We start from the raw sequence: 15,740 nt of genomic DNA, 5'->3' as shown, positions 1-15,740 counted from the left end.
ACAAAGGGTCACGACTAGCCCATACGGTGCCTTTGTGAAAATCAGAAAAGGAAAACCCTACCCTCAAGTTTCTCTAGATTCGTCTGTTCGTAGAATGTCCTAACATGGTGATGATATGGGCACAACGTATTTTTAAGAACCAGGCATTTTACCACCGTCCTCCTGAAAAAGGTCACATGAAAAGTAACACCAGGGGCGCCTGAGTGGCTCAGTCAGTTAAGCGTCCAGCTTCAGCCCAGGTCATGATCTCAGGGTTCGTGAGTTGGGGCCCCGTGTCGGGCTCTGGGCTGACAGCTCAGAGCCTGGAGCCTGCTTCGGATTCTGTGTCTCCCTCTCTCTGCCCTTCCACTGCTTGCACTCCTGTCTCTCGCACGGTCTCAAAAATAAACATTAAAAAAAATTAAAAAAAAAAAAAAAGTAACACCACCGTGGGTGTGTATGATGTGACCAGGCCTCTGGGGAAGGGCAGCATTGGTAAACAGTGCGTGCCGGCTAAATGTGGCACCCCTGCTTTCCCATCTGGATTTTCTTTAAGGGGCACGGGTTGTACATCAAATCCCGTTTCAAAACTGAAGGAATTTAACCAAATTCTCCACCTCTTGACAGGTTGCATTTTACTTGGAGGTTCCATCATCAGACCTTGACTCTAAATAAACCGGCTGTACTGCATGCTGTCGTTGAAATGGAATTTTACTAATTCCCGAGGGAAGAAACACAAAAGCTCCTTACCTGATGGGGTATGGGTATGAGGCTTCACTTCACAACCAATCAGAATTTTAAATTCCCCACCAACTTTCTACTGTATGCCATTTCCCGATTACACTCCCTGGGGACACAGAGTGCTCACCAGAGAGAATTAACCGAACGTCGTCATACCTCGTATTTAATTTACAGGTATTTGAACCGGGCACCTAAGAAGGCCCAGAGTTCGCACAGGTGTCTGGAAAGCAGAGACCACTCAGAACGTTAACAGAAAATAACAAAAGTCACTATTTCCCACTTATGCTTGTATCAAGAGGAACTTTCTTCTTACCCCTGGCTGTTTCATTTTCTGAATGGCAAATTTGAGCAGGTAGGAGAGCTGTTCAATGGTGAGCATTGTCATGGCTTTACTCTGAGTCTCGATGCATTCTGCTACTGTAATCTTCTACAAGTCAAAATCACACAAACGTCCGGTTAGAAAAAAGTTACTATCCCCATACATAGTTCCCTTTCCTCCCTTTTACGTGTTCCGATAGGCACATATAAAAAGAAAAACAATCCTTTCCATCCAAACAAGATTGGTTGTTTCACTTGAGAAGGACCCCAATCTACCCGATCATACACTGAATCGGTAGATAAAAATTAAGAGGCACATCAATCCACTGATGACCTCATCTGGGAAGGGTTTTGCACTCATGAAGAGGACCTAATCAGAGAAAGATGCAAGTAGGCAGGGACCTGAAAAATCACGATTACGGTTGTGAGTTCTCAAGAAGGGGATGTGAAAAGGAAAGACCACTGATGGTTCCAGGGTATCTCTGTACACAATGAAATCAGTCACTTAATTTGATCCCCTGAGGGTTCTGGGCTACCTTTCAGGAAACTGATGAGGCATGACACTCAATGACATCACTGATGGAAAAAGGACAGTCTTCTCCGTAGAAACAATCCAAGGGGTGGCAGTGAACTAAATATAAATATGGCTTCATTCTCTGTCACCACGGATGTGAACCCACTCAGGACATTCTAGGCAAACTACGCAAGGCGCACGGTCTCGTTGTCTGTCTCCATGGGAAATAAATGTCATCTTGAAAGGGAAATTCCCATCAAAGAAGAGGCCCAGAGAAATGTCTGAAACCAGACTCTGCTATGTAAATCTGGTACCATATCCCGGAGTCAGACTCCTTATGTAGCAACAACAACGAAAATAGCAAATTCTGATGATGTCAGGAAACACTCTTTAACCATCTGTGTAGGGAGAGCTGAGAAAAGTTTTCTCCAATTAATCTTGATTTAGTTTTCATCCTTTATATCTCTGGATCCTCCAAAAGGAACTTTCAGATGTGTCTGGTTGGTTGTCGAGGAAAAGGGCAACAGAAGAGTTGCTCAGAAGCTGAAAACGGTATGTGACGCATGCATCTAACTGCTTAGCTCCCAGAGCCTGAAACAGCCAGTCTTTCCAGTTGACTGCACTGCCAATGCACCCCTGGAAGAAATGTGTGGCCCGAAATCTTAGACACAGAACACCTGTTTGTTTGAATTGCTGTGTGTTTCCAGGTAACTATCCATGGCGAACAAATTCACTTGTCCTCCATCCCCAATCCCTCTCTCCTGGCTGGCAGTGCCTGGTTCCCACAATATAGATTCCAAGTGCCAGAGAGGCATTTCCAAGATTTTTCTGCATGAGGACCGATCCGATCCTGACCAATGAGTGAGGCCAAGGGCAAGTCAGCTGGAGGCTGAAGGGCAAAGTCCTTCTGCTTGATTTTAAAAAGGGTTGAAAAGAGAAAACACTCCTCCCCTTAGAGGGATTTTTGTCTAGACACAAGTGATAAAAAAAAAAAACCCAGCAGCCATCCTATGGCCATGGGGGACATATCGCCTCAACAATGAAAACAGAAAGAGTCTGGCTATGAACAAACCCTGGCCTGGCCCTGCCTCTGGGCTCTTTCTACGCAGGAAAATAAATCCCACATGTTCCAGTCCACATTCATCAAGATCTATCTGCAGCAAAAGGCACTCTCGTTTCTGGAAAATTATTAAACAATCGGGAAGGGTGGGTCAAGACACAAGGACGCGGATGAAGGCTCCGCTGCCCACCCGGAATGTACCAGAACCAGGTGGAGCCCCACAACAAGAGGGCCTCGCTGAGCAAAGCACGTCCGACACGTCGCCCCGTCTTGAGGGACCCAACGGGAGCCTGCCGCCATCTTTCACAATCTTAGCCACAGAACACCATTAAAACGTCATCATCATAGCGATCTGATGTCGAATTTCTTTTCAAGTATTTATTTTTCTCTTTTCCCAACACAAAAGCAGTATCACCACTATTGATAAAGCTTGCTTTTTCTCCTCCCTAAAGATCTCGTTGTTTGAGACTGAGCTCTAATATACCTTCGAACCAAAGTGACACTCTGCATGAAATGACTCTGCAGATGACATCACTTGCAGCATTTTGAAAAAGCATCGTAACTGCAAGTCGCCAAGAAAAGAAGCCACCTCAGATCTGAGGAGCACAGTAATAATGGTGTTAACGAAAAGCATTTCGGCTTTCCGACCCGGATGCATGTTCCTCACGGGGCTTCTACTCTGGTTCTGCGCCCACAGCACCCTCTGCCTGAAGGCAGCTCACTCTTCCCTCTCTGCGCGCCATTCTCAAATCTTAGGGAGACCTTCCCGGGCCTCTTCACTTCAAACGGAAAACGCCCTCCACCCTCCCTATTCCCCATTCCTCCTCTTTGATTCCTTTCATTGGGTTTTCATCCTCTTCTCCTGAAAAGCTTGTAATGCGTGCCCCTTTTTGCTCCCTGCCGAATCCCTAGCACCCAGTGGGCACTGCAGAAACAGCTGTGGCGTGCCTGGGAGCATCAGATGACAGCCATAAGCAGCGTGCGACCCACAGTGGTCTTCTGGGCTCAGCTACCACCGATGATTCAATGAGGCAGCAGGAGACGCCATCCAAGATGAGGAGACCCCCGCGTGCGATCTTTTCCAGACGTGTGAACGGTTAACGGTTTAGGACTTAACTTCTGAAATGTTCATTACGGGAGAATTCGGAGAGGGTTCCAGATCCCAGAGTGATCCAAAGACCCAGGAAGAATCAAAACCGATACTCAGTGCAATTGTTTTTCCAAAAAGCCGCAGTGCTGAGGCCCCTGCCAAAGCTGGTCCCCAAAGGGGGGTGACCAGGATAGAACAAGGGGAATGCAAGAAATTTCTTTTCTTTTTTTTTTTTTTTTCCATATCTGGATGATTTGAAACTTTTAAAATCAAAGGAAGAAAGAAAAAGGAGAGGAAATGAGGCAGAGAATGCATTCGTTCGTCAGGAACTAACCTCACATTCAGGACAAAACCAGTCCCCCTCTGGTTCCGATGTCAGTCTCAGACACTTAGCGTGATAAACCCGGGGACAGAGCTCACAGCAAAGGACTTGGCCTTCCCGGTGACAAACCCAGCAGTAGAAATCATTCCGTCCATCCTGCGGTACAACATCAACAGGGTCTGTGGTGAGTGGCTGCTTCATATAGTAAAACGGACCATGTCTTAGTTCTGACTGAAATGTAGGCAAGAGAGACAGGTTCAGTTTCAAAACACATGCGCATTCGCAAAAGGAATTTGAACAAATACGTCAACAACAACAAAAGAAAATCACAGCATTTCACACATTCATTACAAAGCTATCTTGGGTTACTCTACTAAATACACAGTTTGCAGCTCGTTAGATACTAAGATACTTTCCTTTTCTCCCTCTCTCCTCTATTGGCAGAAGCCATAGATTGAAAAGCTGGTGTCTGACCAGAGTTAGTAGCCTACCCTAACAGAAGAGTTACAATGGCTACGACCTAGGCATACCCAGGTTGAAATCTGAGCTCTACCAGCTGCATGACCCTGGGCAAATCTCTTCATCTCTCAGCTTCAATTTTCTCATCTGTAAAATGGGGATGATAATACCCAATTTCACGGAATTCTGGTTGGGATTAAACGAGACGATATAACAACATATGCATTTAACACACTGCTGCTTTTACTAATATTACTAACACAGGTATGGAAGTCTAAACAAAGCCAACAAATGTGTGGCAATTCACCCTAGGATTCTTTCCACAGGCTTCTGGAGAACAGATCAACTGAATTTAAGTCACAGAAAAAAAAGGGGGGGGGGGGCATTCATTTTTTATGTCTACCCCCCCCAATGCATAAAGTATTAGAGCCAATCAGAGGCTTCCTGAAGCTATGATTCTTGAACATGGTTATGTCCTCAAAACACGAGAAATGTCTCCCTAATAATAAATTATAGAATCCAGCAAAGACATACTCCAAACATGTAAGATCACTCAGAAGAAACTTATCGGGAAAACGTCTATCGGAAATTAGTAACAAATACAGTATTTCAGAAGTACTACGAGAGAGTCTGGTAGTGACCCAGTAACTGCCTACGTGATCTTCTTAAAGATCCTCAACCCACTTGGAGCCTCGATTTCTATGGATAATAGCTAATCTCCACAACCACAGCACCTATCTCTGACAGTGAGCTTCTTTCTTTCCCTCCTTGTCAGCAAAACATTACCGTTTTCCTCCACAAAGATCTCATATGCTGATTAAAGCTGCCTAATTTCTGTTGATACTATGAATGGGATTTTTTCTACTCTCTTGTCTAAGTAGTTATTGTTGGTACATAGAAATGATGTTGGATTTTTCCAATCCTGACCTCACAAATAACTGGTTCTTAGTTTACTGATTAAAAATCGTATCTTCTCGGGGCGCCTGGGTGGCTCAGTCGGTTGAGCCTCTGACTTCAGCTCAGGTCATGATCTTGCAGTTTGTGGGTTCGAGCCCTGCATCGGGCTGGGCTCTGTGAGGACAGCTCAGAGCCTAGAGCCTGCTTCGGATTCTGTGTCTCCCTCTCTCTATGACCCTCCCTTGCTCATACTCTGTCTCCATCTCTCTCTGAAAAGTAAATAAACATTAAAAAAAAATTTTTTTTAATATCTTCTCTAAGCAACATCTGTTTTGTCTATTCATCTCTAATATTTTTATACTACTTTTCTTTTTTTCCTAATTTATATGAGGCCCTTATTTTATCCCGAGACCCTCCCCCCCCACCCCGGATAATTCCCAGAACTGTCAAGATTACAAGCAGTTGTGTCTTGTTCCTGGTTTTTATTATGAGGTTTTAACGTTCCCAAAATGCCTGCTATTTCTATACTCCTTGATAAAGAGCCTCCCAGATGCTTCCTTAGCAGATCTTTTTTAATCCATCCTTCTAAGCCTCCCCACTCTCATTTCTACTAAGAAAACAACTAAGATTTTTAAGGATGATTGCATAATATTTGAGCCCCGTTCTTTCCCTGGTTCAGGTCTGGTGCACTGCTCTATACTTGGGTTTCCAGAGAATAACACCGTTACAATATTCTCTTCAGACCGCATACTCAACATACTACCATACACGCTAATTCATTTTGTCCTCACGACCACCCAGAGAGGGACGCAGGACACACACAGCTACTCTTACCGAAGAGCTGAAAAACCTAGGTTGAAACAACTCCTCTGGCCCCCAGGCCCAGATCAGGGGTCTCACAGCTCCCTCTCTCGCCCTGATTCCCTGTATAAGACGATGCCGGGTGAGGAGAGACTCTAATGCCCAAGTGACCCCCTCACAGAACATTCTCTCTAGTTCAAAAATACCTTGTTTCATGCAAAGAGCTGGAATGGGGAGGGGGGGGGGATCGGAAAACAGCTAGGAACTCCACAGAAGGGGACATACAAGCAGAACGCCACCTACAGCGGGGGCTCGCACCCTCACTGCTGTCGTTCGGGCCAGAAAACTCTTTGTGGGATGGAGCTGTCCTGTGCACCGTAGGATGTGTGGGAGCATCCGTGGCTGGATGCCAGGACCCCATCCACACAACTGTGAGGATCAAAAAGGTCTCCAGATATTGCCAAACGTCCCTCAGGGGTAAAACGGCCCTTGGTTGAGAACCACAATGTACAACGTTCGCTATCTGCCTAGGAAATGGTTGTGTGCATTTGGGGCAGGAAGACAGGGGTGAAGGGGGGTGGGGGACGGGGGAAAGGGAGGAGAAGCAGGACGACAAGAAAGAAGAGGTAGGTGGGGAGTGGGAAGAGGGGGAGAAGATCCTCGTACTGAAAGATAAGCCTCACATATCAAGCAAGCACAACTATTTCCAACCCGAGGTCTTTCAGAACGCCTTTGTGGCTTTTGCCACATAGCAGTAAGCCATAGCTCAGCGCCCGACTTCCTTTCAGCAAGTTAATAATAGGACAGGAAGAGTCAATCTACACAAAACTGGAAGGATCGAAAGGCCAGCTAATCTCCCTAACTGGCAGCCCAGGTCCTTCCTGTCTAGCAGAAGCCCGGGATGGCCACTGGTGAAGCGAAGCTTCCCCCCGCCCCAAGTCCTCACCCCCACCCCACAACTGGCTGGGAATGGATGTTCCTGGGGGGGAATCATGGGGCGGGGGGGGGGGGGGGGGGGGCGGCAGGGTGCCAGGCTGCTCCAAACGCTCTGCAGGCTATTCCGTCGTTCCACAAGCAGCAGCTGTATTGCTGAGAACGGGCTGGCCGCTAATCTCAATCAGATACCTGCCTCATCTGCTGTTTCCTGCTCCATACAAACAGGCTGATAACAAATATGGAACATTTGAAAGAGGAAAAGCGAACCATTCCAGGTGAAAGGAGTTATGATTTTCTCCCCCTATGTATAAGGTGTGTTACCAGCCTGCTAGTAAGGTTGCAACCTATGTTCTTGCAACCTATGTTCTTACAGGATAACTGCAGGCTGTGTGAGCAAATGTTATTTCCCTGCTTCTTCCACAGGCTGATTAACAAGAAAACAGACGGGCTCATGAACTCACTTCTAGAACACCTCAGTCTTATACCAGTGACCCAAAACTTCTACAAAGGGTTCTGTGAAGACAGTTCATAGCTGAGGCTCTGCAGGTCATGTGATCTCTCTCTAGCACAACTGCTCAAGCCGGCCACAGTAGCAGAAAAGCAACCGGAGACAGTATGTAAATGAATGAACGTGGCTGCGTGCCAATAAAACTTTATTTACAAAAACGGGCTCTGGGCCCACCCGGCTCACAGGCGGCAGTGAGCTGACACCTGGTCTGTGTAAACCGGAAAGGGGGTACGCCGGCTGTGTGGGAGCACAGAGTACGTGCGGGACCGTGGAGGGGCCTCAAACACGAAACCCCACCTGGAGCACAGAGGTAACATATGCAAGTGAAAAGAGTCCTTGTTCCAGCTTTTATTCTTCAGCATTTAAAGCACAAACAGTGCTCTAAGGAAAAACTGCCCGGCCCGAGACAACAGGGAGAGGCAGAACTTGGCCCCTCTTAAGCAGCAGCCCCAGGACAGCTCCAGTGATCGGGGCAGCGAGGCAGGTACACTCTCCCAGTGCTGCCTGGGCTGAGGGAGAAGCCAGCAAGCCTACAACCCCCTTCACAGTCCCAACTATTAATACACTGCCCCAGCCCAACAAGGGACTTCCGGAGTATGTTTAAGTTCTTAAGACAATGCGCGGGCCCGAGAAAGTTAAGTTCTAGCCCACCCATTTATGGTATGTATATACCCTGTGCTCGGGGGCAGTGAGGAGGAACCCCATCGTTTCTCCGCCATAGTTGATCAAAGATATACCCAATCTGTTAGCAGATTATTTCTCAATCCTTTAATGATGGGGAAAAAACAAAATAAAAATAAACCTCCCAAAAGGAGTCTTCAAAGTCAGATGTCCTGAGAACTGAAAGTTCGAATGGTATTTTTCAGTAAAGGCCCTGATGTCATTTGAGGGAAGATATTTCTTGGGCCATCTACTGCAGGACGCTTGGCAACCTAACCTTCTTCCACAAAATGCCAGAGCATCCTTCCAGGCTTTGGGATGGAGAAAAAACACCTACATGTTTTCAAACCGTTCCTACAGGGCAAAACCACTGGACCAAAGAGCCATAAAAAATGAACTGTAAGCCCTAAATACTTTCTTCCCTAAAACCAAAGTGTGTTTTAAAGTTCCTCTTGCAACTCCCTAAAAGTACTGAATTCCTAATACATGAAAAATGAGTGAAACAGGGTCCAACCTTAAAAATTCAACCCCCATCTCCACTTGGTAATAAAAGGTCTCTACCAAAAATGGAAAAATATGGGGGCAGGGAGGGTGTTTCTATAAGGCCAGAGAGGATTTATTTTTTGAACACAAAAAAGAAAGCAGAAGAAAAAGAGAGGAAGGGGAGAAGAATCTTGACATGTGCCAAAAACCAAACGCACTTGAACACTTAAGAGAACTAGAGGCAGAAGGAATGAGCAAAGCAAGTCGGGTGTCACGCTGCGGGGAGGGGTGGGGAGTGTGGAAAACTACAGCCCACAGGCCCTGCGTCTAAAGGAGCAAGCTCTACTCCGCTCCAGCTGTTGCTGGATTTTTCTGAGTTTTTATAAGAACCCAAAAATACAAGTTGTTATTTGAAATCTCATGATCTTCAAATGTTGGTGACTAAGAAATTATATTATTGGTAAAACCCAGCACTCGTGGACCTACAATTTGCCTTTAATGCCATAATTCTGTAATGCTATAAAATTCTAAAATGAAGAAAGAGAAAAGGGAAAGTGCCCAGAAGAATTTTTTTTTAAGGAATTTAAGTTCCCCTTAAGGAAAAACAGACTGTGCGTGAGGGAGGCTGTTGCTACTATGCAAATACCATATGCTAGAATGAATTATGGGGTCAAGGTTCAAGAATTTCATTTCTTTACAGTTAAGCCCGTTTCTCTTTCGCCAACTCCTGACGGTTGGGCCCCAGGGAGTTTTAGATCTGAAAAACCTACAATCAACCTTATAATGTTCCCAATCCAAACCCTTATTTTACAAGGTAACTGAAGCTCAAAGCTAGGAAAGCAACTGACGAGGTCCCAGAGTGAATTTCCCGGATGCAGTGAGGCTAGAGTCCGACCTCTGGGTCAGGACACTTCCTCTGTGCAACAGTCCTATAAACTCTCCTATCAATACTGAAGATTACAGATTATTCAGGAGCGTCACCGTGTCCTGTGTCCAGCTACTCGGGGTCTCCTCTTTTCTACGTCTAGAACGCACTATGCATATGCAAACCTCCACCCTGTGGCTATTTCTCAGGGAAACATGGACCGACAAACGTGTTAAGAGAAATGGTACACATGGATGGGGAAGGGAGAGAAGAAAACGTGTGGACTGCCCAAGCTGATCGGCTTCCAGAAAGAGAGTTACGAGCCAGTTCCTTAAAAGACAGGTAGGAATTCAAAAAGCATGATGCGTGTGTACACACACAGAGAGAGGCCGAAGGAGAAGGCTTTCTGCACAGAGGGGACAGTATCTGCCTTGAGGCGTCCTGGTATCCGATAAGGGAGGGTTTGCCCAGGAAGTTCAATTACTAGCTAAATTAAGGTTTGGGGATTATCTGTGGCCTTGGGGTTTCGTTTTCAGTCTTCATTCCCAGAAGCTATGGGATGGCTCCCGGGTGACAGAGATGGTCGCCACTGCTTTAAGCCAGACCTGCCGACCTGAGCTCGAATGCAACTTCTAATTTGCTCAGAGGCCTTGAGGAGACAACTTAACCTCTCTGAACCTCGATGTTTTCATCTGCAGAAGGGAGATAATTACAGCCCTTTCTCACAGGAGGATTATAAACATTAACACAGAAAAATGCTTACAACAGGGAGTCAACACTGCTTTTATGATTATTATTGCCAATACTGGCCTATCTTTCTCAATCTCCCTAAAAATGTATTTAGGACCCATCTGTTTCTTCTCTTTGAACAGGATTCCCAACTCATTAGATTTGCACTATCCAACCCAGGGGAAAAAAAAAAAATCAGTCCCTGGGTCACATTTGCAGGTAGGTGCTCAGTGGCCACACATGGCTTGTGGCAATCATACCGAACAGCCCAGTTCTAGAACACTTCTACAGCTGTCGTTTCTCGATTTCACACATGGTTTGTGTGATTATTCCACTTCGTGTCGAGCCTGGCTTAATTTTTATTATTATGATTTGCATCAGTGGGCTCAGTTCATCCCAACAACCCTGTGCAATCAGGAGCAGAACCTTCATTCCCATCGGTAGATGAGAAAAGCAGGCACAAAGAGGTTAACTTGCCCACAGCCACACGGCAAAGGCAGAGCTGGCATTTCGCTATGTAATTTTGAGAATGGAAATAGATTAGTGTGCAGAAATGTACCCCTCTCCCAGTTCTGGGCATTCAACCGTTGCTAGGTTTCTTTCCCATGAAAGTAACAACCTTGTCTTATTCAACCTCCAATCCCCAGGGCCCACGTCAGCACTCCATAATGCACAAGATGGATGAATACATCCCAAGGAATCCCTGCTGAAATGGTATCAGAACCCCTGGGACATCCTGTTTCTTCCGATACTAGGAGACTGGACCCCAGGGTCCACTAAAGCAGCTCTCATTTTTTTTAATCAGAAGAATATCTAGCTTGCATTCGAGAATTTTAAAACTAGGTTTCTTAAGCAAGATCCAAGATGGCTCATGGATATTCCTATCTCATTGATAGGTCCTGGCTGCAGAAGGAGGCTGGGGTCTAGAGAAGACTCGTGCCGCCTGGGGTCTACACGCAATGAGACCAACGGGTGACCAATCACCAAAGTGGAGGGTGGACAATGGGTAGAGACAGCAGCTGTCTTACCACAGACCTAAACCCGTTATTTTACAGATGAGAAAGCTGAGACCAGGAGGGAGTCTGCCTTAGCCACACAACCACCTCGAGGCAGAGCTCAGAACCATCCTACCAGCCTGGCCTAGCAGGAAAAAAATCCTCAGGCCATGTGGGGAAACAGCCCCAGAGTGCAAAAACAAAATCCAAGGAAAATCCCCAAATCCTAAAGCACAGTATCCTTCATCTCATCTGGGTCACTGCCCTGTCCCCAACACAGATCTGCAAAGCTAACAGAAATTGCTACACAGACCCATTTTGGGCTGTCCTTCTTGTCCTATGCAAATGACAGCTGCAGCAAGGCAGCCTGTTAAATGCCAAGAACAGCGGCTGTCAGAAACCCCCGGAAAGCTGAAACGCTTCCCACTACAGCCTTCGTCCTGCTGGTGTGGACACCATTCCCAGCGGCCCTTTACCTGCTCCTTATTGTTATTGTTCAGTAAGCCGGGTTTCTTTTTCTTTTTAATGGGGCTTGTTGATGTGTCCTGTGGCGAGTGGCCATTGGAAGAATGCGGAGGGCTGGGGAACTTTCTTTTCTGGGCTGCTCTCTCTGTGGAGCCAGGATCTGAAAGAGACACACAGGACCACATATTTTTAAGCAGTCAGGGAGGCCCAGCCCCCACAGGGAGCGGGTGTGGGTGTGGGGGGGGGGGGCACAGCGCATCTCGTCCCCGGGCCCAATGCCATTTTAGTGGTCCTCCTCCTAGAAGACACTTACCCCGGCTCTTCGGTTAACTGGCTCAAAGGTCAGACCGTCTTTCTTCGGCCTACATACCATTTGTTAACATTTTAATTCACTGCCAAAATATAAAATCGAGAAACTTCACGTAACAACCTAGGCTTCTGGCTTCTCTTAAAAAACAAAAACAAAAGCCAGATCAGGGCCTGTAGGGCCTGATACCACCAGATGGATGTGCATCCCGCAGGCCACTTTTGGGTGGAAGCGTGCTCTCCCTTTGGCCAAAATCCCCATTGTGTCCCCACCGACCAGGCCACGACCCAGCCGCCAGGAGTTGTCGCACAGGCACTGGTGCCCTGTCCGCATCCCAAAGAAACACTTCTTCTCCTGATGGCAACAAGCAGAAAACCGTGAAAGATCGACCAACCAGCCCACACACTTCAAGAAACTGAAGGCGCGCACACTTCTTTGCGGAAGAGGCCAACATTTACGGTGTCGTGCTTGCTACTCTCCTCCGAAGAGATGGACATAAATGACACGTTCGCTGATTCGCATCTGAGCCAGGCCAGCCTCACCCTCGCCGATTCAGTCCTTTCCGTTTTCACTCTCCCAGCATCTCATTTAAACACAGACACGTCCACCACCACCCACTCTTCACCTGCAAGGCCTTGGATCCATTCATTCCACGCCCGACGGCTGTCTCATGAGCGTAGGGACGCAACAATGGCGCAGCGTGACGCGCCTTACGTTCTGAGAAAGATGTTACAGGCACGAGGAGAGACGGTGCGTGAGAGCAGAGGTGGTGGGGTGGGGTGTGGAATCCAGAACGACGACTACCCCCAAAGGTAACCTGACGACGCTCCTCCTCCAGATCTAACTTGCGGGCGAGCCCCAGCACGCGGGCCACGCCACGCGTCGCCGACCTCCGAGTGTGGACAGGGGCCACTGGGGCAGATGAACATGGTCCAGGATGGATACGAGCGAGGCCTCCGGGGGCGGGGCGGGGGGGGCGGGGTCCTCTGAATGAAAGGCAGAGCATCTTCCAATAGGCCCGTTAAAGGAGACCGTGAACTGCTTTTGCGAAATCCAGTCCACAGGATGGAACTCTCCATTCTCACCGGGCAACTTCAGAAAAATCCTGAATAAGCGTTCAGCATTTGGGTGCTGCGCTGAGACACAGCCCCGCGAGGAAATTAAATGTTAACCACAGGCACCTTGAGGGAGAACAGACCCCAGAGCTTGGAGGACCATCCCACAGACATCAAAATGGAGGCCCAGAGAGAGCCAAAGGGTTGGCCCAGAGGCACAGCATAGCTAGTTAGCGGGGAAAACTCACCGAAAAGGTGCCGCCTGGGACTGGCATTCCCCCAGAGGGAACCTCCTCTCTCTCAGGCCCACAGAGATCCCCACCCCACTCCACCCTCACAGTAAAGAGTCTCTCACCTTCCCCACCTAGTCTTTGGCTCAACAATGTCCTCCTAGAAACACATTCCACCGATACAGTCATAGGAAGCAGAGTACCCGCAAGAAAATTCAACTGAGAGGCACTGGGTGTTGTACCCAAGCCTGGAAATGACTTACACGCCCACAAATTAAGGACTAGTCTAATACCATACCACGGCCATATGGTGGGATATCCTTTTTTATTTTATTTATTTTTTTTTAAGTAACCTCTATATCCAACATGGGGCTTGAACTTACAACCCTGAGATCAGGAGTCACATACATGCTCTTGAGCCAGCCAGGCACCTCTCATACAGTGGAATATTCTGCAGCCCTTAAGAATAAGAAGGCACCTTGGGGCGCCTGGGTGGCTTAGTCGGTTGAGCGTCCAACTTTGGCTCAGGTCATGATCTCATCACAGTTGGTGGCTTTGAGCCCCACCTCAGGCTCTCTGCTGACAGCTCAGAGCCTGGAGCCTGCTTCCAATTCTGTGTCTCCCTGTCGCTCTCTGCCCCTCCCCCGCTCACGCTCCAGGTCTGTCTCAGAAATAAATAAAAATGTCAAAAAAAAAAATTTTTTTTTAAAGACACTTCTACACAAACGGATGCATGACCATCTCCAAGCTTCTGCATTAAGTTAAAAAAAAAAAGCAACACATTTCTAAGCACCGTTAATAGACAACACACCCCAAAAAAGATGTCATGTATCTAAGTTCGCACAAGCCTAGAACATTCTGGATGAACACAAAAGTATTACAGAGCTCGAAACTGGAACTAGTGGTTGCCTCGGGGGAAGAAAACATTCAGGGCATGGGGGAGGGATTATTTTTCACGGTGCACCCTTGTGTAGACTATCAAAATAAAACTTAAACTGAGGTATTCAGGAGATTTAGTTTCACATAAAAAGCAGCAGGTGCAAACCAAAGCCAGTAATGAGCAAATGACGACGGCCCGATTCAGGATTTTAAAAAGGTCACCAGATAGACACCGTTGGGACCAATCACCACAGGCTTGGAGGGACCGCAGGAAGGAGTTTTGGGGGTTGGTGAATGTGGACCTGATAAACCCAAATAACCCTGCTCAACTGTCAGAAAATGTGTGTTTAGAAAAGGTGTTTTGGGGGCCACAAGGAAATGCATCCCAAACAAAATGGCACCTGGGCCAGGCCAAAATTGAAAGCAATCAGGCAAAGCTTTGGGTATTTGGGATGTTTTTGTTTCATCTGTGGGTAGATTTTTTTTCTTTAACGTTTATTTATCCTTGAGAGAATGCAAGCGGGGCAGGGGTAGAGACAGAGGGAGACACAGAATCGGAAGCAGGCTCCAGGCTCCGAGCCATCAGCCCAGAGCCCAACGTGGGGCTCGAACTCACGGACCGCGAGATCATGACCTGAGCCGAAGTTGATGTTTAACCGACTGAGCCACCCAGGCGCCCGTTGGAGGGTAGACTTTTTTAAAGAAGAAAGTACACGAGCAAAGACACATCGGTGGAAAAGTTAGGGGCACATTCAGGAAAAACAAGTTGTGCGTTTCCATGTTTCTTAATGGAACGCACTAGATTTTTGGAAGGGAGAGCTCTTCCCCATCATAAGGACCACCTGGGCACCCTGCCGCTCGCTGCCAGCAGTACTCCCACACACAGTGACAACTAAAAGCACCCCCACATACTTCCCAAACACCCCCAGAGGGGGTGGGACTGGCCTCCTAAAGAATCACCGAGCTAGAACACAGAAGGCAGCTAACAACAGTCAGCCTTTGACAGCCAGAAAGGGCACCAGCCCCTCCTTGGGCGTCTAAGTTACCCACCTGCGGCTGAGGCCCCCTGGGACGACAGATCCCAAAGAGTAGTCCCCATACTAGCAGCAGTGACATTACCTGGGAATTTGCAAGAAATGTACATTCTCAGGCCCCGCAGATCTGCAGAATCAGACACTCTAGCCTAGGGCCTGGTGGTCTGTGGGGTAGCAAGCCCTCCAGAGAACCCGGATGCACACCCCAGGGTGTGTGTGTAGGGGATGGAATCTAAGTTCTCAAGTCTAGAGAACCCTGTTCCACACCGGTAAGCCCAGCTCCTCTCCTGCCCCACCGCCACCTGTGGGCTTGGTCTGGGTCTGGGGAAACAGCAGCCAAGCAAGGAGGTGCCAGGCCGGTCTCTCTTCCACTCAGACTCCATCTGCAAAATGGCACAAGGGAGGAAGGGGCC

The 15,740-nt window shown here is 47.7% G+C and overlaps 1 protein-coding gene across 20 annotated transcripts in view; it reads right to left on the bottom strand.

The window, feature by feature from the left end:
• The window catches only part of ZMYND8 (zinc finger MYND-type containing 8), a 135,275-nt gene that overhangs the window by 73,456 nt on the left and 46,079 nt on the right, over positions 1-15,740 (bottom strand). For 13 of the 20 annotated variants that reach the window (XM_042930767.1, XM_042930768.1, XM_042930754.1 and 10 more), the window contains 3 exons: positions 11,834-11,982; positions 4,037-4,255; positions 1,034-1,147 (listed from right to left, as the gene is read on the bottom strand). In XM_042930767.1, the coding sequence (XP_042786701.1) occupies positions 1,034-1,147; positions 4,037-4,255; positions 11,834-11,982 (482 nt within the window). Of the gene's footprint in view, positions 1-1,033; positions 1,148-4,036; positions 4,256-11,833; positions 11,983-12,135; positions 12,215-12,754; positions 13,079-15,740 lie in introns of those variants that run through there. The other 7 variants (XM_042930770.1, XM_042930759.1, XM_042930772.1 and 4 more) reach the window with 3 other exon arrangements.

Source organism: Panthera leo, chromosome A3 (genome assembly GCF_018350215.1).
Source record: "Panthera leo isolate Ple1 chromosome A3, P.leo_Ple1_pat1.1, whole genome shotgun sequence".
Taxonomy (NCBI): domain Eukaryota; kingdom Metazoa; phylum Chordata; class Mammalia; order Carnivora; family Felidae; genus Panthera; species Panthera leo.
The sequence above is the reverse complement of the archived record's forward strand: the minus strand, read 5'-3'. Positions and strand labels throughout refer to the sequence as shown.